This window comes from Lissotriton helveticus, chromosome 5_1 (genome assembly GCF_964261635.1).
Source record: "Lissotriton helveticus chromosome 5_1, aLisHel1.1, whole genome shotgun sequence".
NCBI classification, from domain to species: domain Eukaryota; kingdom Metazoa; phylum Chordata; class Amphibia; order Caudata; family Salamandridae; genus Lissotriton; species Lissotriton helveticus.
This window is the reverse complement of record NC_136065.1, coordinates 382,647,861-382,669,459: the sequence shown is the minus strand read 5'-3', so window position 1 is coordinate 382,669,459 and position 21,599 is coordinate 382,647,861. Positions and strand designations below refer to the sequence as shown.

General features: G+C 42.5%; 1 protein-coding gene across 1 annotated transcript in view; it reads right to left on the bottom strand.

The window, feature by feature from the left end:
• The window catches only part of LOC144754585 (alkaline phosphatase-like), a 232,990-nt gene that overhangs the window by 136,960 nt on the left and 74,431 nt on the right, over nucleotides 1-21,599 (bottom strand). The window contains exon 4 of the mRNA XM_078642552.1: nucleotides 19,260-19,434. Coding sequence (XP_078498678.1) covers nucleotides 19,260-19,434 — 175 coding nt within the window. The remainder of the gene's footprint in view (nucleotides 1-19,259; nucleotides 19,435-21,599) is intronic.

The following is a 21,599-nucleotide window of genomic DNA, read 5'->3' as shown; positions in this document are numbered from 1 at the left end:
GTATCTGACCTCTCTATATGATTTTCCACCTAGGGCACTGTAAAACCTACACTCCTACTATTTCTAGTAGACACCTGATTTTCATAATTTGCTCATTGTCCGAGGCTACTCTGTTTTGTCCAATGCAAATGTAACTTTTTAAGACATCTTCCTTTCCAACAAACACACAGTTTCCAAGACTGTGAAAACTCAGTAAAAGGCAACACTATGATTCTCTTATTTACTATCCCCATGGCCATTTATATAACTAGGACAACAAAAAAACCTCTGCTCCAATGGTGTTGTTTCAACATGCTAATCTTTTGGTGCTCACACAGAGATGGAGACATCTGTAACATTTGTAGGTCTTTTCTAAACAAATGCAAAAACCTCCATAGTTGATCCCAGATTTACAAAATTGTCACTCAATGCAGACCAGCACCCAAACTTCCTTCACTGCAGTGAGTGTCAGGGATAGAGCAGGTAAGTACCATATCTACAGAGATATGTTAGGCACTTACTTCCTCCCTAGCACCAGTGCACAATTAGGCCGCTGAGCGCTACGCACAAAACCTTGTCAACATAGTACAACGGTGTCTCTGTGAATCTAGCTTAGTTTTTGCACTGGAAGGGTACCCTTCCAATGCAAAATACTATGGTTAGACAAACTTTAGAAAATGTCCTACTTTGGACTTGTGCTGTACAGTTCAGTACACATGCAAAATGAGAAAGGTAAGGAGAAATGAAAGCATTTATGCTTTTCGATGCCTGCTTTCAAGTGGTATTTTTTTTTTTAATGAAACCCCTATCTATTGTTGTTAATAGATAGAGGTTTGCATCAAAAACCATGGATGGTTGCATGGGAACTCCTATGTGCTACCAATGGAAAATCCACTTGACGCAGAATAATGAAAAGAAGGGCTTTGCGCTGGTTTCTACTACCTTCATTTTGCACATGTTTGCGTCACTTTTTTGACGAAACCCAGAACAAAATATATGTTACTCTGTGCCGTGGTGTGAACAACATGCCCCTGACATGGCCAAACGCATCTGTCTACTGAATTCCCTTGTGCGAAGAGATGTTACAGAAGAAGTTCAAAAGTCCTGACAGTTGGGGGCGTGGCTTGCACGCCGCTACAAGATGGCGGGTCGCGCTTGAGCTCCGAGACGAACGAGGGCCGTCGGAGGTTTTCAACCGCTTCCAGTTACCCCACAGTTGTCCAAAGCGGGTCTCATGTTTCCGAAGCTGCCGAGTGCTGTTTGGGCGACCTTCCTGCGACCTGGAGCTGCTGGTGCCTGATTTTTTGCCGTTTTGAGGTGGCGCTCGGTGTTTCTACGGGCGGCCGCCATTTTGTATTTCTTCACTGACGAAGTTCCGATTTTCTTCACAAAACGGCGGTGCCCTTGCTAAGAACTTGCCAGGAATGCGGGTAAACAGGTGCTGGTGACTATTGTTAGCCTTTATAAGCCTATAACGGTTTTCTTTCACTCTTCATGCTGTGTGACTGCTTAAAGTGAGACTTTTTTGGATTCCATTTTTCTTTACCTTTCTTCAGAGCGCCTCCACTGCCTTTCAATGGTACTTATATGCTCTTTGGTACCCTGCTTTTTGGTTTCTTGGTTTCTGAAGGCGTCCTCTTGATACAGGCAGGGTCATGATATTACTGTGATGAGATTCCTCTCTTTTTGCGTGTAAGTCCGCCATTATTTATTACTCTGCTTTACCTGCTGGACGTGCGCTCTCCTATTTGTGCTCATTTCTTTTTTTGCATACTGAGTACGCCAATATCCTCTGGCCTTTTGATTTCCCTCATTTATCTGAAGTGGTTGCTTCTTCTCCCTTTGTTTTGTGGGCTCTATGGCTGCAAATATGGGCTTGTCACCAACTGCTAAAGACGCAAAAGATTCCAAAGCCTCTCTTAAGAGGTCCAAACAAGTATCTCCTACACCTGAATCTTCTCAAAAAGATACCAATTCCACTCTGGAGACTATTCTGACGTGTCTTAATGATGTACATGACATTGCGCAGTCTACCAAAACTAATACAGATTTGCTACAAGTGGAGGTGTCAGCCATCAGGAATGATCTTAAGGCTCTCTCCCTCCGTGTCTCTGCCACGGAGACACGTATCAGTGGTGCAGAGGATAATATGCGAAAGCAATCTGGATCTCTTTTGCAGTTAGAGCGCTCAATGGCGGCATTGCGGAGGGATCTCACTGAGCAGGAGGACCGTAACCGCAGATCCAACCTGCACATTTTTGGCCTTCCTGAAGAAGCCGAGAAAGGAGCACCGTCTATGATTGACTTTTTATACCAATGGTTGCCTTCTACCCTACAAATTTCTTTTCAAAGAGACTTTGAGCTGGAACGGGCACATCGTGTCCCCACCTTTCGTTCTAAATCTGCTACGCAACCAAGGGCGATCATTTTTAAACCGCTGCGTCACCTGAACACGGAACAAATTTTGGCTCATATGCGGAAGGTTAAAGCTGTCTCCTGGGAAGGTCATCGAATCTCAATTTCTCAAGACTTTGCCAGAGACACGGTGATAAGGAGGAAAGGCTTTCTTAATCTCCGGAAACGTCTATCAGAGATGAATATCCCCTTTTCCTTCTCTGGCCCTTCAAAATTTCGCATTACCTTCAAAGGTCGCTCCAGAATCTTCGATGAACCTGCTGATTTGGCCTCTTTCTTAGACAATCAGATGGAGCTACAGATGGACCTTCAAATGGAGGCTTCGCTTGTTCCTGGTGCTTCTGGCACTTGATGTGATTCCTATGCCTGCAATGTTTTTTTCTCTTTTCCAGGTCTATTGAGCTTGTCTTTTTTAGACCTGCGTGGTGTTTTTTCTGGTCCATTGTTGATGGTGCGCCTTTGGGGTTTTTGTGCGTGGTGATGTAAGTTAAGTTTTTGGTAGTGTCTTTTCCTTCTCCCTGGTGTGGTCTCCTTTCCATCTCTATGATGTCGTTGATTGGCATATTAGGTCTTTCTAATTGTTGTCTCTTTTTCATTATTGTAGTAGTGCCTTTTTTCTTTTCGGTTGTCCTTATTCGTGCCAAGGTCTTTTCGCTTTGGTAGTGTTTTTCTTCTTCCCCATGTTTTGTTCTTCTTTCCTTCTTTATGATGTAATTGATTGTTATATTGGACATATCCAATTTATGTTCCCTTTTTCAATTTTGTAGTAGTGTCTTGTTTCCGGTTGCCCTTATTCCTGCTAGGTTTTTTCGCGTCTACCTGTTTTTTGTTCTATTTGTAGAGTCTATGTCCATACTAGGTTCCTCTTTTTGTTTTTTTCACTTTATGGTATCCTTTATGATTCTATCATCCGTATGTGAGAGTTGGTCTTTTTTCTATCCTCGCTCTTAGGTTTCCTCTAGTTTTCTGCAACGTCAATTTTCTTCACTTGTTTTTTACTTGGTTCTTCCGTTTGGTGTTTCGTTGTGTTTGTATGTCGTTATTGACTATTTGCTTGAATATTTCTTGTACTGTTTATTGTTTGCTGACAAGGCTTGTTCGCAGATTTCTATTATCTATTTCTATATAGCTAGCATTAAGCTGTTTTCACCATGTTACAGTTATTGTCTGTGCTATTTATTTATATGCTTACTTAATTGGTGCTTCACTGATTAGTGTGCTTTTCCATTATTAGATGCTTTTCTTTACTAGGTCTAAGTTATTCTATTTATATTACACTTTATTGCTATCTTGTCTAGGTATCATATATGCAATTGATATCTTTAAGATGTTCCTTCCTTTTTCCATTAGATTAAATATAACAAAGTTTGTATATCTTATGACCAGTAATTAATTGCTTATCCGTGCCTTTGAATATTTACTGTATACTTAGTTTTTGTACATATCTCCATTGCTGTTTCATCGATTGTTCTGCTTAACAACTATTTAATATCTTCCTCTACTAGGGCTAATTTATTGTATTTACTAGCAGCCCGCCCCAGCGTTGCCTGGGGCAGAAAGGGGCTGGGGGCTGCATTTTTTGGCCGGGGCGGAGCGAGCAGAGGTAGGTGTGATGTACCTCACGACCCCCGCAGCCCCGACCCCCTGCGCTGACAGATTGCTACTCCACCCTGCTCCGCTCCGTTCTCAGCCGCCCTCAGCCCTCAGCCGGTCAGCTCTGCTCCGCTGCAGCAGCTGACGGGACTCCTCCTTCTCCTTCTCTGGAAACACGGACATGTTCACGGATCACTTCCCCCTCCCGCTCCCGCTCCCGCCCCGACATGTTTGTAAATGCCTTACCTGATCGGACACGGATCACCTCCCCCTCCCGTCCCCGCTCCCGCTCCTGCCCCGACATGTTTGTAAATGCCTTACTTGATCTCCTCACATCACCGCCGCTCCATGTCCCGTCATCATGCACGTCACGGGCAGCTGTTCACGGACACAGATCACCTCCCGCCCCGACATTTTCGTGTTTCTAAATGCCTTACCTGATCACCGCCGCTCCATGTCCCGTCATCACGCACGTCGCGGCCAGCGCTACGTCGTGGCCAGCGCTACGTCGCGGCCGGCGCTTCTTTCAGGGTGCTACTTTGTTTTTAAAGTTAATTTTTTTAATTTACGTTTTTTTTTAATTTTATGTAGCCTATGTCCATCTACACATCCTGACATTTTCAAGGATGTATCGGGTGTGTAGATTGGCGCTGTGGTTCCCGAGTTTACCTGGCTCAAAGGTGAGAGTTCTCTCTTTATAATAGTAGTATAGATATTGCATTTTATAGTCTTCTTGGGTAGTTCGTTTCTTATTATTCATTTTTTCCTGATGCATTTGAGGTTTGCTCTTGCTTAGTTTAATTAGTCTTAGTATCTATTTCAGCTATTTCTGTAATTTTATTCATATAATGGTCCTATACCCTTTAGAGTCAGCTACTGTTTTGATACATTTTAGTTTCTACCTATTTCCTATTTAATTACTTCTTGTCTTTTTCTACTTCCACTTCATTGATTGGCATGTTTCACACTTATTTGATGTCTTTCTCCCTTCGGTTTCATTCACTTTTTCATAGTGCTCTCTCTTTCCTCCTATGTAGTATTTGATATATGCATATTTTTTCTATAGACTTACCGGTTGAATTGTTCCTATTGTAATATTGCTCTTACTATCAATCCAGATTTCAGATGTCTTCCTTTTCCTGTTTACTCATACCAAGTTATGTGTTACATTGGGGTTGTTCAAGCTGATTGTTATTACACCTCATGAGGGTCCCCTTGCTCGTCTTCCCACGTTCCCCCTAGTATGAATTTGGTCTTTTTCAGACCTTTCTCGTTAATTTCTTTTCCCTCCTTCTCTTGCCTTTCCTTGACTATCTGTCTCTATCTTCTCTCACTTTCATCTTTTTATTTCTCTCTTCTTTCTTTTCTCTCTTTGGATTTCCTCATAGGATTCTCCCTTTTTGGTCTTAATGCTTTGTGGTTGGCTGCTTGTATTGGTGTTGCTTGTTTGCTTTCTCTCATCCATGTATTGTATTTGCTTTTTTCTGCAAGATTATGTCTGGCCTGAATGTGTTGTCCCTTAATGTTAAGGGTTTGAACCATCCAGTCAACAGGTCAAAAATCTTGGATTATTGCAAATCTCTTTCCTAAGATCTAGTTCTTTTTCAGGAAACGAAGGTCTCTACCAGAGAGGCACTTTTCCTAAAGAAGGAGTGGGTATCAGATGTTGTCTGCTCCGATGCTTGTGGTAAAAGAAATGGGGTTATCACTTTAATCTCTAAAAAGTCGGGCTTGTCCATAATCTCTTCTGAGCACGATACCAAGGGTCGCTGGTTATTAACTAAGCTGTCTGATGGCAATGCTGATCTTTATGTTATGAATATTTACGCCCCTAACAAGGATGACCCGTCTCTTTGGAAAGCAGTTACCAAAAAATTGAACGACACACCTCACTCGGGTAATCTTATTGTTGGTGGGGATTTCAATTTAGCAATGGATCCCATTCTAGATAGAAATTCAGCTTTTCAGTTTCGTCCTCCTAAATCGTATAAACAACTAATTAATATGTGTTCTATATCTCATCTTGAGGATATATGGCGTCTACATAACCCCACTGGTAGTGATTTTTCTTTCTTTTCTTCCCCTCATTCTACCTTTTCGCGTATTGACTATTTATTGGTACACTCCTCTTTGGTTTCTTCTTCTTCCTCTCCGCTTATTCACCCTATTCTGATTTCTGATCATGCTGCGGTTACTTTTACGTTGCTGTCCTTTGCTCCTAAGACAAGACCTCGCTCCTGGAGATTAAATACTGAAATTTTGCATGATGATTCCCAAATTCGTGAATTCTCCAATGAAATTGATACTTTTTTTCTTGAAAATGAAGGCTCAGTTACTTCCCCAATTGTCCTCTGGGATTCGTTTAAGTGTACTTTCCGTGGTCAGGTTATTAAGTGTATGTCGAAAAGGAATGCTGCTATCAAAAAGGAACTCACCGACTTGGCAACTGAGATAAAAAATCTAGAAGCTCTCTTTCGACATTCTAAAGATAAATCCTGCCTACAGTCAATTAAGCAATTAAAATATACATATAACACCATAGTCACCAAGAGAGCCCATATTGGGGTTCAGGCTCAGAAATCCAAAAGGCTATTGTTAAAAAACCGAGCTGGTAAGATTCTTGCGGCTACCTTAAAATTTCAGGAATCCTCTTATAACTCTTCTCAGATTTCTTCTATTAATGATCACCTTGGCAATAAAAAATTTCAGACTGAGGAAATTCTTGAAGTTTTTCATGGTTTTTATAATAACCTATATACTCCTTCTAATCAATCCTCTTTTGAGCAATGTCAAGAGTTCTTAAAATCTGTCCCAGTAAAATCTATTTCTGTGGAGGATAGTAGTTCTTTAAATGGACCAATTACCTCTGACGAAATTATTGCTGCAATTAAAGCCACTCGTTCTGGAAAAGCTCCAGGGCCTGATGGATACCCTATTTTGTTTTACAAAACCTTTCTTCCTTTGCTTGTTCCCAAGCTTCAATCTGTTTTCGATGCCTTTATTAAGGATGGATCTGTTTCTGGTTCTGCTGCTGATGCCACCATTGTAGTGATTCCAAAAGAGGGGAAAGATAACTCTGACCCCAAAAACTTCCGTCCTATTTCCCTTCTTAACATGGAAGCTAAGATCTTTGCTAAAATCCTAGCTAAGCGTTTCGAATCCTTCATTCCTAAACTGGTGCATCCATCTCAAACGGGTTTTGTAAAGGGTTGTCTCGCGAGAGATAATATCAGAACCTTTTGCCATATTCTCATTTCAGCTAAACGCTCCAAGCTCCCGGCCGCTGCTTTGGCTCTTGATGCAGAAAAGGCCTTCGATAAGGTCTCCTGGCCCTTTCTACGTGCTGTATTATGTGCACATAATCTTGGTGACTCCTTTATTCATATGGTCATGTCCCTCTATTCACAACCCCGAGCCAACATAAGAGTCAATGGCGCCACGTCGTCTTTTTTTAATCTTCGCCAGGGCACTAGACAGGGATGTCGTTTATCTCCACTTTTGTTTTTATTATCCATTGATCCCCTCCTTAGACTAATTGACATGCATCCAGATATTAAGGGTTTTTCTTTTGGCCCTCACCGGATTAAAACTGCAGCTTACGCGGATGATGTCCTTATTTTCTCGGATGATATTGCTTTGGCCATTCCTGCTATTTCTGATATCATCTCTCTTTTTTCAAAGGTTTCAGGATACACTTTAAATAAGGACAAGACTGAGATGTTCCCACTGAATGCTTATTGTTTCTGTACACATATGGGCTCTGCTGGCTTTAAATGGCAATCTAAGCAATTGAAGTATTTGGGTATCTATTTTTGTTCCACCTTGTATGATACAGTTGCTTATAATGAAAATCAGACCATTCTTAAAGTACGGCGTTTGCTGGACGCCTGGCCTCCGAAACACATTTCATGGTGGGGGTGCCTTCAGACTCTTAAAATGATGATTACGCCTATTATTAATTTTGTCTCTTCCATGCTCCCAGTGAAGTTATCTGCTTCCTTCTTTCATGACATTGATGTTCTTACTTCTAAATTTTTATGGAATAATAAAAGGGCTAGAATTGCTTATAAATTCTTACGACAACCTTGTGATATGGGAGGTTGTAACTTTCCCGATTGGGAAACATATCAAACTGCCTTTCTGGCATCTCAAGGTGCTCTCTGGTTTTCATCCCCTCCTATTCATGTTCCATCTTGGTTGCTAATAGAGCAAGAACTGGCCTCTCCTTTGCCGACTGCTTCTTTTTTAACTACGTCTACCTTGTTTATTCCTTTTTCCCGCTCTATTATATTGGATACTATTGCTGCGGTAAGAATGGTGGACAAGAGGGTGGCGACTCCATTACACAAATCTAGGTGGTCGTCTATTTGGCGGAATTCTAAAATTAAAATTACTATTTCTTCTTCTTTAATGTCTTATTGGGCTTCTAAAGGGATCTCGCTTGTTAATCATCTCTATGATTCCAATAATGCTCCATTACCGTTTTCCTCTTTAGCTCAACAGTTTTCTTTATCTAATTTAGATTTTTATACCTTTCTCAAGATCAAAGTGGCACTGGCTAAGGTGCGCCTTAATCCTACTTCCCCTACGATTACTCTCTTTCAATTATGGATTAGGACTGGCCACGTAGCTTCTAAAATTTATAAATTTTTACAATCTACTTCAATACCTACCCATACTGTAGCTCAGCAAAAATGGTTGACCAGAGTGTCACGGACCATATTTCTTCAGACACCTGGCAGATGATTGGTAAATTTTCTCTTCGTAATAAAATCGCACCATCGTTAATGCAATCTAAATTTTTCTCCGTTAACCTTCTCCATTGGACTCCTACTCGCTTACACTCGTTGAATCTCAAAGAGGACAATCTTTGTTGGAGTTGTGGCTTATTACCAGGCGATTTTCCTCATATGTTCTTTGACTGTTCCCTTCTTCAACCCTTTTGGGATCTCATTCACAAACACCTCACGCTCATTTTTGGTATTCAGTTTCAACTATCTTTTCCATTAATCCTATTAGGCCCTCTAGCATCCCCAGTCCCTCTTCCCTTAGATTCCATGGAATTACAGCTGTTAGATCTTTTATTGACTGTTGCAGTTAAAGTAATTTTAGTGGAAATCATTTTCTTTAGTTTCTTATCATACTTGGTGGGCTTGGGTTTCCTTTTTACGCAGTGCTCATACCTCGGTTGATCACGCCCATCTTTCTCCGTCTATTGCTAGTGGTGTTTGGACTGCTTTGGATACCTATATGGATTTATCTTCCAAAGGGTTGGTTGCACAATACCCCTTTGATATGTCTGGTTGAATGGTGTCTTATCTGTTGGGATGGTCCGGTGGAAATCCTCCTCTCTCTTTCTTTTCTTGCTTTTCCTCTCTTTCTTTTCTCTCTTTCTTCTCTCTTCTCTCTTCTTTCCCTTCCTTTCTTTTCCGTGGGTACTCTAACTGATAGTGATACTCTTGATTCTTCTTTCTGATATATATTAATTGTTTTTACCATACTTAATTTATTTATCTAATTCTGGCGGGCTACATTTGTTACAGATGTCTCTTTTACAACGCATGCTTGCCTACTATATTTTGATTGTTTTATATTATATCAATTGTATCACTGACACTTGTATTGTGTATCTTCATTTGCTTTTTCATAATACCAAAATTCTTTGAAATGAAAAAAAACAAAAAAAGTCATGACAGTTGTTGAATTTTTCTCAGCTCACATTTCTCCATTCCCCAACCCATGTACTAGTACACTAGTGTTTTTTGGGGGGAGCCATTATTCCCCCAAGGCTGAGCCAAGTTCATAGCACAGAGGAGCTCATTTGTTTTTGGACTTCTATAGTTTTCCCAGTGGCAATAGAACCATACATTCTGTTGTCATGTGTTCAAATTCCCTTTACAATGGCCTTGCACATGCACTTTTCCTACAAACCAGAAGTCACTAAGATAACATAGTCTCTCTTAGTCCCAATAATGATTTTGCGTACTCCATAAAACTGCATCTTAAAAACTGTGCCTTATAAGTAAGCAACCAATGGGCATTTCTTTGTTTACAAAATATTGGCATCAAATCACATTCCAAATACGTTAATGTCATCGAGGTTCACCAGTGGGAAGAAATTATGATTTTTATTTCTCACACATCAACATATTCGATTCTCCTCCATATGCGTTAACCAGTTCAATTGATTTGACCACTAAGTAATAGAATTCGTTTTTAAATGAATTCATCTTGGTGCCAGGATAACTGATGTTTTAGTCCAAATTCACCTTTTTCTATTTTAGGAATGGTGAATAATGGAGGGATCCTTATTCCATTGAAAGGTTTCTGTTTGAATGCTCATGCCATTCTGTCTTCTCTTAGTTCCTTTTTTCCTCAAAATGTTTGTTTGGTTTTTGGCTGGTGTCGCTTTTTGGCTCATCGTCCTACTTTTAACCCCTTGCAGAGATTTTTGAAGTTAACTTTAAAACACTTTTCCAGTTTCTTAACACTATTTTTGTCTACATAACAGACCAGTCACTTCTTCGTGAGATCTTGCTTATCAGGTGCATAAGCCCCCTCCCAGCATTGGTCTTCTCCCACCTCTTGCTTCTCATACACTAAGGGAACGTCCCTTATTCCTTCATAACCTTACATCATTTGACACCTACCTGCCCATATTGAATATAATGTACGTTCCCATTGTGCATCCAACATTCATACTGAGCCACGGATCCTAGTCGGGTGAACACCATTGAATGGGAAGACAGCTTGAAGTCCACTAAATGTTTATTGCTCTGAGACTGGTCTCATTGGAACTGTCCATAAAGTCTTAAGTACATAGGGCCTGATTCACAGAACTAAGACAACATCCTAAACTTACTATCATTTTGGTATTCACAGAAGGCACTTACTCCTTTTGGTATTCACAGAAGGCACTTAAAGCCACATGCATCAAGTGATTTAGGAATCGCAAACGGTGCGAATCGCAAAATTCGTCTGTTTGCGATTCCTAAATCACTATTTGGGATGCATCAATCAAAAATACAAGAAATCGCTATTTTGTGCGATTTCTAAAAATGCGATTGCATTTAAGGAATCGCAATTTGCGATTACTTAAATGCAATGCATGACACCTAAAAAATTGCGAATTCGCAATTAGGAGGAAAAAATGACCATGAGGTTGGACCTCATGGTAATTTGCGAAAAATCTGAAAAATGCAATTTTGTGCATTTTTCAAACTGTCATGTTGTGCACACACATGCCCTTAGGGCATGTGTGTGCACAACATATGTGCATAGATTGATTTCAGGGGTGTAACAGGGTGTCCTTTGGACACCCCTGCACCCTTGAAATCGCAATCTCAATTTGCGATTAGCTAATTGCGAATCGCAAATTGAGATCGTCTTCCCATTCATTCCTATGGGCCTTTTGGCCCATAGGAATCAATGGGAAGGGATTCCTTAATTGCGATTCGCAAATTGTGAATCGCAATTAAGGAAAAATCAGGAATCGCTAAAAAAATTGCGATTTTTTGATGCATTGCCGTTTGCGATTCCTTAATTGCGATTCCCTAATTTTCCAATTAAGGAATCGCAAACGGCAACAATGATGCATGTACCTGTTAGTCATTTCGGTATTCACAGAAGTTAGGAGTCCTAACTTTAGGACAACTAAACTGAGAAAAATCCTAACTTTAAGACTTTCGGTATTCACAGAAGGCATTTAGGAGTCCTAAAGTTAGGACTCCTAACTTCTGTGAATACCGAAATGAGTAAGTGCCTTCTCTGAATACCAAAATGAGTAAGTGCCTTCTGTGAATACCAACATGGTAGTAAGTTTAGGATTTTGTCTTAAGTTAGTTCTGTGAATCGGGCCCATAGTCAATACACCCACTTGAATTATTTATCTTCCCACATTGATAAGCTGAATTCTTCACCATTGCTAAAAAATGAGACTCTGTCTGGATATTCTTCACAGATCAACAGTCATATAGTGCAGATGTGCACATCCAACTTTCCACCTTGGACGGCACCCGGGAAGGAAAGTCAATTCTCATTCTTCTTTATCTTTGGAATCTTCTTTGCATCTGATCTCTTTGCACATTAGCTCAATGATCTTTACAAAGTCTAGGGTCCAGACTTTCTCTTTTGTGGTAGCCATGTGGTGGGATTAGGGGGATTTGTTAATTCATGATATGGCAATGTTTGCCTTATCTATATATATAAAAACGAAAGTATGTCTGTCTGTCTGTCTGTTTGTCCTTCATGCATTACTACACCATTCATCCGATCGCCATGAAACTTTGGGAAGTTGTTGAGTACACTCCCGCGAAGGTTTCTGGCATAATTTTTTTTTTAAATATCGTTCCTCCAGGGCCCTCATAATCTTTAGAATACTGATAAACGTTTACAGTTTCCGGTGCGACGCGCTTTTGCAATGACCATTCATCCGATCGCAATGAAACTTTGGGAAGTTGTTGAGTACACTCCCGTGGGGGATTAATTGCAAGAAAGGGGGGTCTCTGTTCTTTCCCCGAGGGACGCTGCATTTTGTTTCCTTGCTCGCCAGTCCTGCCTGTCTGCCCGTCTCCCTCCCGCTGCCACACCACCACGCCTGAGCGGCTGCCGAGCGGAGGGGGACCAGGGCCACAGACCACAAGTCCCAGCCTGCACAGCGGCGGAAGCCAACGACGCCCATACTTCCAGCGCCAGGAGGCGCATAAGAGGGAGAACTGCCCTTGTGGAGCGGGGGGTTAATTGCAAGAAAGGGGGGTCGCTGTTCTTTCCCCGAGGGACGCTGCATTTTGTTTCCTTGCTCGCCAGTCCTGCCTGTCTGCTCGTCTCCCTCCCGCTGCCGCACCACCACGCCTGAGCGGCTGCCGAGCGGAGGGGGACCAGGGCCACAGACCACAAGGCCCAGCCTGCACAGCGGCGGAAGCCGACGACACCCATACTTCCAGCGCCAGGAGGCGCATAAGAGGGAGAACTGCCCCTGTGGAGCGGGGGGTTAATTGCAAGAAAGGGGGGTCGCTGTTCTTTCCCCGAGGGACGCTGCATTTTGTTTCCTTGCTCGCCAGTCCTGCCTGTCTGCTCATCTCCCTCCCGCTGCTGCACCTCCACACCTGAGCGGCCGCCGAGCGGAGGGGGACCAGGGCCACAGACCACAAGTGCCAGCCTGCACAGCGGCGGAAGCCGACGACGCCCATACTTCCAGCGCCAGGAGGCGCATAAGAGGGAGAACTGCCCCTGTGGAGCGGGGGGTTAATTGCAAGAAAGGGGGGTCGCTGTTCTTTCCCCGAGGGACGCTGCATTTTGTTTCCTTGCTCGCCAGTCCTGCCTGTCTGCTCGTCTCCCTCCCGCTGCCGCACCACCACGCCTGAGCGGCCGCCGAGCGGAGGGGGACCAGGGCCACAGACCACAAGTCCCAGCCTGCACAGCGGCGGAAGCCGACGATGCCCATACTTCCAGCGCCAGGAGGCGCATAAGAGGGAGAACTGCCCCTGTGGAGCGGGGGGTTAATTGCAAGAAAGGGGGGTCGCTGTTCTTTCCCCGAGGGACGCTGCATTTTGTTTCCTTGCTCGCCAGTCCTGCCTGTCTGCCCGTCTCCCTCCCGCTGCCGCACCACCACGCCTGAGCGGCCACCGAGCGGAGGGGGACAAGGGCCACAGACCACAAGTCCCAGCCTGCACAGCGGCGGAAGCCGACGACGCCCATACTTCCAGCGCCAGGAGGCGCATAAGAGGGAGAACTGCCCCCGCGTCGCGGGATCGCGCGCGGGTCTGCGCCGGGCTGAGCCCGGGCAAAGGGCGGGCCCTCTGTGGCCCTCAGAGGCCGGAGGAGGACTGGACGGGGCCACCCCCCTTGACTCCATCACACTGCCAAGGTAAAAACTTTATCTCCCTGACATTTCGGCAAGGGATTACCCACTGGACTTAAATTTCCTAATACCCTCACAATTTCTTGCGGTCGTGTTATAGCTTAACATTGTACATCCCACAATGACTCACAAGGGAGTGACCAATAAATCCATCTGCCGGAGAGGCTTGCACTCAGGGTCACAGGTTCTTTGTAGGCCATCTCCGTCCACCGCCCTAACGAATGAACCTGGCAAGACCAGCATATCCACCAACCAACCGTCCGATCCAACGAAGGATATAGCGCAACAACTCTCGCTGTTGGACGAGTTAAACTCCCTCTGTAAAACAAGGTATGCCACTGTGGAACCCAGAAATGAAACTAAAAGTCCCTCCCCTTGCCCCGCTAAAAGAACCAGTTTGTCAACCCCAATCGCTAGCCCTCTGGTACATCTTTCCCAACCCAATGTTAATACACCAAACACAGTTTTTCCCCAGTCCTCATCTAGTAAAAGGAAGTGGGATGGGGTCAAGCCCACAGGGAATAAATCAAAACAACAAAAACTGTGTTTTAGCTCCCCACTCACTGCTACTAACCCCTTTCCAAAACTGGAAGAAAAAATAGACCAATTGGTAACATCCTTCAATTCAGACCTTTTGTCCCACATCGAACAATTGGTTAGCTCACTCATTTCCCCCCTGATTGTCAAAATTTCCACCCTAGAGGATAGGTTGCTGGGAATAGAGAAATGTATAAAGGCCAACAAAATTCGTACTGAAAAATCTGTAACAACAATCTGTCCCAACCCACCTGGTCCAAGCAGTAACAATCAAACTCAACTCCTAGTCCCTACCCTTCCACCCCCTAATGCCCCTAAAGTTAATCCCAAATCCGGCCCCTTTCAATATACTGCTACAAGAGTAGAGCCTAACAATACAACACACATACAGCTACCTCCGGAGGCTGTACCCTTTGTGTGTGTTCTTGCGGGAGTCCCAGGACTCAAACGTGGAAAAACTGAGCAGGAACAAGACTTACTTAACAAAGCCACGCACTGGTTAACTAAAAACAGGCCCCTGCCCCTAGGTTTGGACGGTACCATCATGTCTGTTAGAAGGGTGGGCTGGCTAGGCCCCCTAAAAAAAGATATTGACGGTGACCTTGTCTTAATAAAATTTAGAAGCTCCTCAGTCGTTCCCTACCTGCGAACTTTGTACCCCCGTGAAGGTGTTGGCCCTATATCTGTCTGGGACCTACGTGACTTTTACCCAAGCATGGTATATATCGCTCATCCAAAACCAAGGGCAGAGTCAGCACACTCAAAGGGCAGAAATACCAGTGCACTTTGTGGCCATGGCTTTTCCGCCTTTAATCACCCCGTAACAATGTACATTGGCCATGGGTATGGAAAATCATGAATTCTACTATGAAACAAAGAAACTAATTCATGCTGCATAGACCAATGTTTTATCTTCTTGCCATTCTGTCCTTTTGTATGTAACTTTTGTCATGAGTGTTTTTAAATGTATGCTTTTATGATTTTAAACAAAAATCGAATAAAGCTGAACTGAACACTCCCGCGAAGATTTCTGGCATAATTTTTTTTTAAATATCAGCCCCCCAGGGCCCTCATAATCTTTTGAATACTGATAAACGTTTACAGTTTCCGGTGCGACACGCTTTTGCAATGACCATTCACCGATCGCCATGAAACTTTGGGAAGTTGTTGAGTACACTCCCGCGAAGGTTTCTGACATAATGTTTTTAAAAATATCGGCCCCCCAGGGCCCTCATAATCTTTCGAATACTGATAAACGTTTACAGTTTCCGGTGCGACGCACTTTTGCAATGACCATCAACAAATCACAAGGACAATCGCTGCAAGTGTGTGAACTACATTTGGAGAATCCGTACTTCTCACATGGACAACTGTATGTGGCCAGCTCACGTGTCGGAAAACCTTCTGATTTGTTCGTGTACGCACCAGACGGAAAAAAAAATATTGTGTATCCACAAGCACTCGAATAAATAAATAGAATTAAACGACACTTTGACATGTTTTCCATATTTAAATAGAATAAGTTTCAATAAAAATAACACAATGTAAATTGAATGTTATCATAACAAGTTTCCTTGCATTTCCTTTCTTCTGAGATCACAGCAACGCGCAACGGGTATGCTAGTGCTTTATCCTTTGTACACTTCAACATTGATCTCTTCTTTTTAATTAGCCTATCTGGTTCTACTATTTTCATTGATTGTTGTCGGCTCTGCTATCTTTTCCAGTTGTGTTTCTATACAAACATTTTACCTTCTTCATTTGCATCTGCTGCACTAGTTGCATTCTTCCCCACTTTCCTTCTCGAGTTGCCCCTTGCCCCCTTCTCGACTTGCATTAAAATTATCCTTCTTCAGTACATCTTTTTCTCTATGCTTCAGGTACTAGTCCCTCGTTTCGGAGTGCTAATTGTTCTCTGGTTAGAAAACTACCCCAAAGATAGATAGATATGTTTATTTGCACAATTAATTAAATCAATGATATTCATACAAAAAGGACGTAAAAAGCACTTTCTACTCTCAATTAAAAAGTTCATGTTTTTAAAAAAGAAAAAAGGAAGAAGTTCAAAGCTAACACACCATGGGTTCATGGGGGACATCTACTGGGAAAACTGAGTTTATCTTGATCATGAGACTACCCCAAACATGCTCTTAGCTCCTGCTTTTATTGTGTTCTTCCCCAGAGCTGCCAGTTCTCACGGGGCCTGTAGCTGTTTTTGTTCCCAATGTGGCTTCTCTGAAATTGTCCTTTCTCCCTCCTGGCAACTGTGGCGCCTCATCGCACCTTTCTCAACCTTTGGGTTGGGATGCACGACATTACAACGCATGCTTTTACCACGCGTGCTTTTACATCGTGAGTTTTACAACGCATACCATTACAACGCATAGTGCTTTGGGGCGCTGGATAGTGAATTATTTAATTTACTATTCCAACTCCAGTCCCCGTGGATAGTAGGGAAGGTGTTGGATAGTAAATTAAATATATTCCCTATCCTAGAGCGCCCCCCAGCGCAATGTGTTGTAATGGTTTGCGTTGTAAAAGTTGCGATGTAAAAGCATCGCGTGGTAAAAGTTGCGTTGGAAGTGATGGTTCCCTTTGGGTTGTGATGGTTGAATAATTGGAATATCTTCTTTGTTGAGTTCATTTATAGACATTTAAATTCTGTTGAGTGTTAAAAAAAAAGAACATCCTGCAGCATTTCCTTTCACACCAGCAAGATTGTCAAATAGTTCAATTTACAAAAGCCTCTCAATCTGCCATCCGAAAAAGAAAAGTAAACACCGATATCCATGTTAAACGAAATAGATGTAAGACGTAGCCTGACATTTGACCTCTGGTTGTGAACAACAACAAATGTTACAAAAGAAGAAGAAAATGTAAATCCATCTTTACTGCTCATTCAGCTTTGGAACTCCAGCAATATTATTTTGGGGTTGCTGCAGGACCCGCAACACAATTAGCTCTAATGCCCATGCTGGAGAGATGTCTCTTGTTTCAACCACCTTTTGTCTCCCTAGCGCCTTCACATGTGAATCTGCCCTCTAAACCTGTCCTCCATTCCAATTTCACATTACATGTGCCCTTTGCCCAATCACAGTGGACGTCTCATAACGGGGCTCATGTCTGGCCCTCTACCAAAATGCAGAGTCCACACTGGTGGCACCCACCTCACTCCTGGGGAGCATTTGAGTGATGCACCTTTGCAAAGAGACAACAAGAAATCTTTGCCAAACATTGTGATTGCAAGAGATGACATTTGAATAGAGATTAACCTCTTCGCTGCTAAGATTTTCCCCTCCCGGCCCTAAGCCTCTTATGGATGTTTAGGGCAATGCACACTTAACCTTCATACCTTTTTCCACAAAAGGTGTCCATGCCAAATCTGCATCCTTTTTTCCACCATGCTGGAGATCTAGAGGAACTCAGTGTTTGTCGATTCCCAGTGAGGAAACTATGAGAATAGCCAAAATATAGCAACATTTAATTTTTCTGGGGATAATTGGGAAAGAAAGTGCCGTGTAAGGAAAGCATGTGTTTTTTTCTATTTTTCTAAAAATTGCATTAACAAAAGGTTTGCTGTGCTAGGATTGCTGTCTTCCCAGCTTTCAGAAACAAGCAGAGTTTTATCAAATTAACTTTTACCACAGGTTTTGTGTTTTTCTAAGAGGTAGTCCATTTCCCCTAATTTTTGCGCTTTCAACCTACTTGCAGTTTGTGATGGAAACAGGTGTGAAACCCCTTGGCCATTCTGGAGTAAACTTGTGCAGATATACCAGTCAGCAATCTGCATACAAGTTTACTTCTAAGGGCCTGATTCCGATCACGTTAGGAAAGCCCTCCAAACGACTCGGTTCTGGGGAGCATTCCAAGCGAATCGTGCTCTGGGAGTTCGTGCTACTGATTCCGATGCATCCGTATAGTGACAGACTTGGTTCGCTCAGACTCCCATTTAACTCTATGGGAGCCTGTGTACCAAACACGTACATAGGCTCTGATTGCAAAAAGGGGTGAGTGGGGAAAAGTGTGCACCGTGTTGTGGTGGACCCCATGGTGTCTTACACACTGGTCATGGTTGGGTAAAGGGGACCCATGAGTACCCCACGGGTCTGATTCGGAGAGCCCCGGGTGAAGGGGGGGGGCAGCTATGGGCCACCATAGACCGATTTCGGAAGCCTTTTTGATCCGGGCAAACCGAATCTGAAAGGCTGTCCGCATCATTCATCGTACTTGCTCGCTTGGAAAACCTATTCTATAGAGCTGTATGAATCAGCTTTGGAGGGCTATATCGCCCCAATTGCCTTCCGGAACCGATTCAGTCAGCGCTAAGGCTTTCCAGGCCCCGTACTCGGTAGTTCAGAACAGTGAAGTATTCGGTCGGAAACAAGAGCTCCAAATTGGTTAAGGCAATTCCAAATCCGGTTCGGAGCCCTTCCGATCGAGATCGTAATCGACCCCTAATTTGTATTCATAGTCTTGAGGGTTCTGGAGCACGAGTTCAAAAAGTGGGGACCTTGAGGATTCCATAGCAGGATTGAAAGAGCAGGTATAATGCCAGGAAAATCGTGATGGAATCATTAACTATGGTCACAACATCAAACTGACATGGATAAAGAGTCTTTGTCACATGCAGCCTTTGAGCAAAAAATGCCCTTATAACAGAGTGAAGGCACAATATTTACAAGCTATGTTATGCTATGAATTTGCACTGTGTAGCATTATTTAATTGTGCAGGTTTGCATGCTTCAGATGGGACTGCATTTCTGAGTTTTTGCTTTGTGAGACTACTTCTGATCAAAGGGCTCCAGGATGCTTGACAACTTTTTGGACTTTGCAACATGGGGTGAAGTAAGGGCCAAGTATCCAACTTTCTACTGACCTGCAGCTTTGGCCCACTTGAGGACTGAATCCACCTCATTGCCTTTGGTGGTGTTGCATTGACCTTTCACCGCAGCCGCACTCATGCCAAGAGTTCCCATGTTTGTCTTTACCCCACAGAGGAAGGCTGTAGCAGTACCAGCACTGTCTGGAACTTGGTGATCGGTGTTATAAGTCTAGGAGAAGCAAATGCAGAAAACACTGACGTTATGGAATTGTAATAGCAAGACAATGTAAAAACTTTAATATTTTAATATGGAAATTCAGTGCAGACAATATGTGGGGAAAAATCGATAGGGGCAGTTGTGAATAAGGGCTTAGTCTAGGAAGTTTTGAATTTCACTTTCAAGAAAAAGGGAAAACTAATACTCACAACATAGGAACAAACATAGACTAGTTAATTTCTTATGGATGCTCACTGCTTTAAAAAACTGAAAATGGCCAACAAGGGGATCATTTACAACAGGTTTCAAATATTTGAAGCTAATTATAATTCCCAAAGTGGTGACATGTGAATGTTGCCGTCTTCTAGCCGTAATTCCCTTTAAGTTTATTCACAGACCTAAAACCTTCCAATTTTATTCTATATTGAACTGCGGCCTCACAGGTGAAATATTACTTTATATACAACATAACTTTTGATCTAGCTCTCCTGTGGAAATTGAAACCTTCCATTAGGGGTCAACTCAAATCAACCACAAAAACAGTCCTGGAGAAGGTCTTGCGTATTACTTACAAATAGAGACCGAAATTTTGACTTCTTCTTCAACAATTAACTGTGGGATCGACATCCATAAAGCACCTGCTTTGCACAATGGACTGACTCCATATTAAGAATGGACTTACCATACACTGGTCTATGGTCAATGCATAAATAGAAATGTATTGTGGACAGACATGTTGAATGTATAGTTGTTTTGCTGATCACGTGCTCTTTATTTCATAGCTTTTATCATTACAAAGTTTGGATCTTACAATATGTAACCTTGTCTTTATTTGGTTTTCTTAGATCATTGTTTTTACCTTTGATGTATTCCTTTGGATCTAATTCTGCATGTCATAGCTCAGAACATTATAATTAACTTCAAATATTTAAATCCTATTGTAAATGATCTCCTTGTCGGCCATTTACCTTTTCATAAAAAGTACATGGCCTACACTGAAATAAGTATGACATTGGTTGAAACGACTATGGCATGCATTGTAAAAAATGTGATACATATCGAAATTAATAAATAACATACATTAATGTAATGGGTTTAAAGAGTTTTTAAATGATTATGCTAAGTGTTGAAATGAATATGAAGTGCTCTCAAAGTAATTTGACACATGTTGAAATTAATATGGCAACTCTTTAAATGATTATGACCCATGACTAAAGGAATATGTTGTTCATTAAAAAGAATATGACTGTGGTTGAAGAATATATGAGATAAATGAGACAGGTAATGAAATGCCTAGGCATATTGAATTAAATATGAAGCATGGTTAAATTATATGACATCCAATTGAAATGATGATGGCATGTTTTCAACTGAATGTGACCTGTTGAAATGCATTTACAAGCACTAAAATTAATATATCAGGCACTGCAATTAATATAACATTAATTAAAAAGAGAATATACACTTTGAAAATGCAACCCATGGATTTGCATTATGTGGAGGTCGTGGTGGAAGAACATGAAGGATGAGTAGCTTATCACATGGTTTCATGTGGTAATACCACTCAGCTCAAATTTCAAATAATACTTTCTCCAATTGCACAAGTTCTGTAACAAGTTGTTTGCAGATGAAACTGCCAGACAGGTAGAAATACTACCCAAAAAACTCCATCTTCTCCAGCAGACTCCCATGCGCTCATGTTTTTGTCATTTAACCACCTCAGTTGTATGTACGTTCTAATGATTGCACCTGTGCAACATGATTTGCAGATCATTAGGCTCCTTACCTGTTGTGCCTTAGTTCTTTAGTTTATTAACCCTTTAGGTGCTGCCGTCGGCCAACGGTCGTCACGGGCACTACCTCCCCAGTGCTGCGTGCGACCGCTGGACGTCCAGTTCAGCACTGGATAATGGACAGCGCAGCACTGGGGAGGTTTGTTTACGAAGCTCCTAAGGTGTTAACATTATGTTACTTATCAACAAACAACTCACCAACCACTTTGAACTACAACACCTTCTAAACCACACCCAATCAGGATTCAGAAGTTACCATTGCACTGAAACTGCACTCATCGCAGCCCCATGCGACATATGAACCATATTGGACCGAGAAGTGACTGCACCCCTCATCCTGCTTGACCTCTCTGCACCCTTTGACAAGTCTCCCACCACACGTTC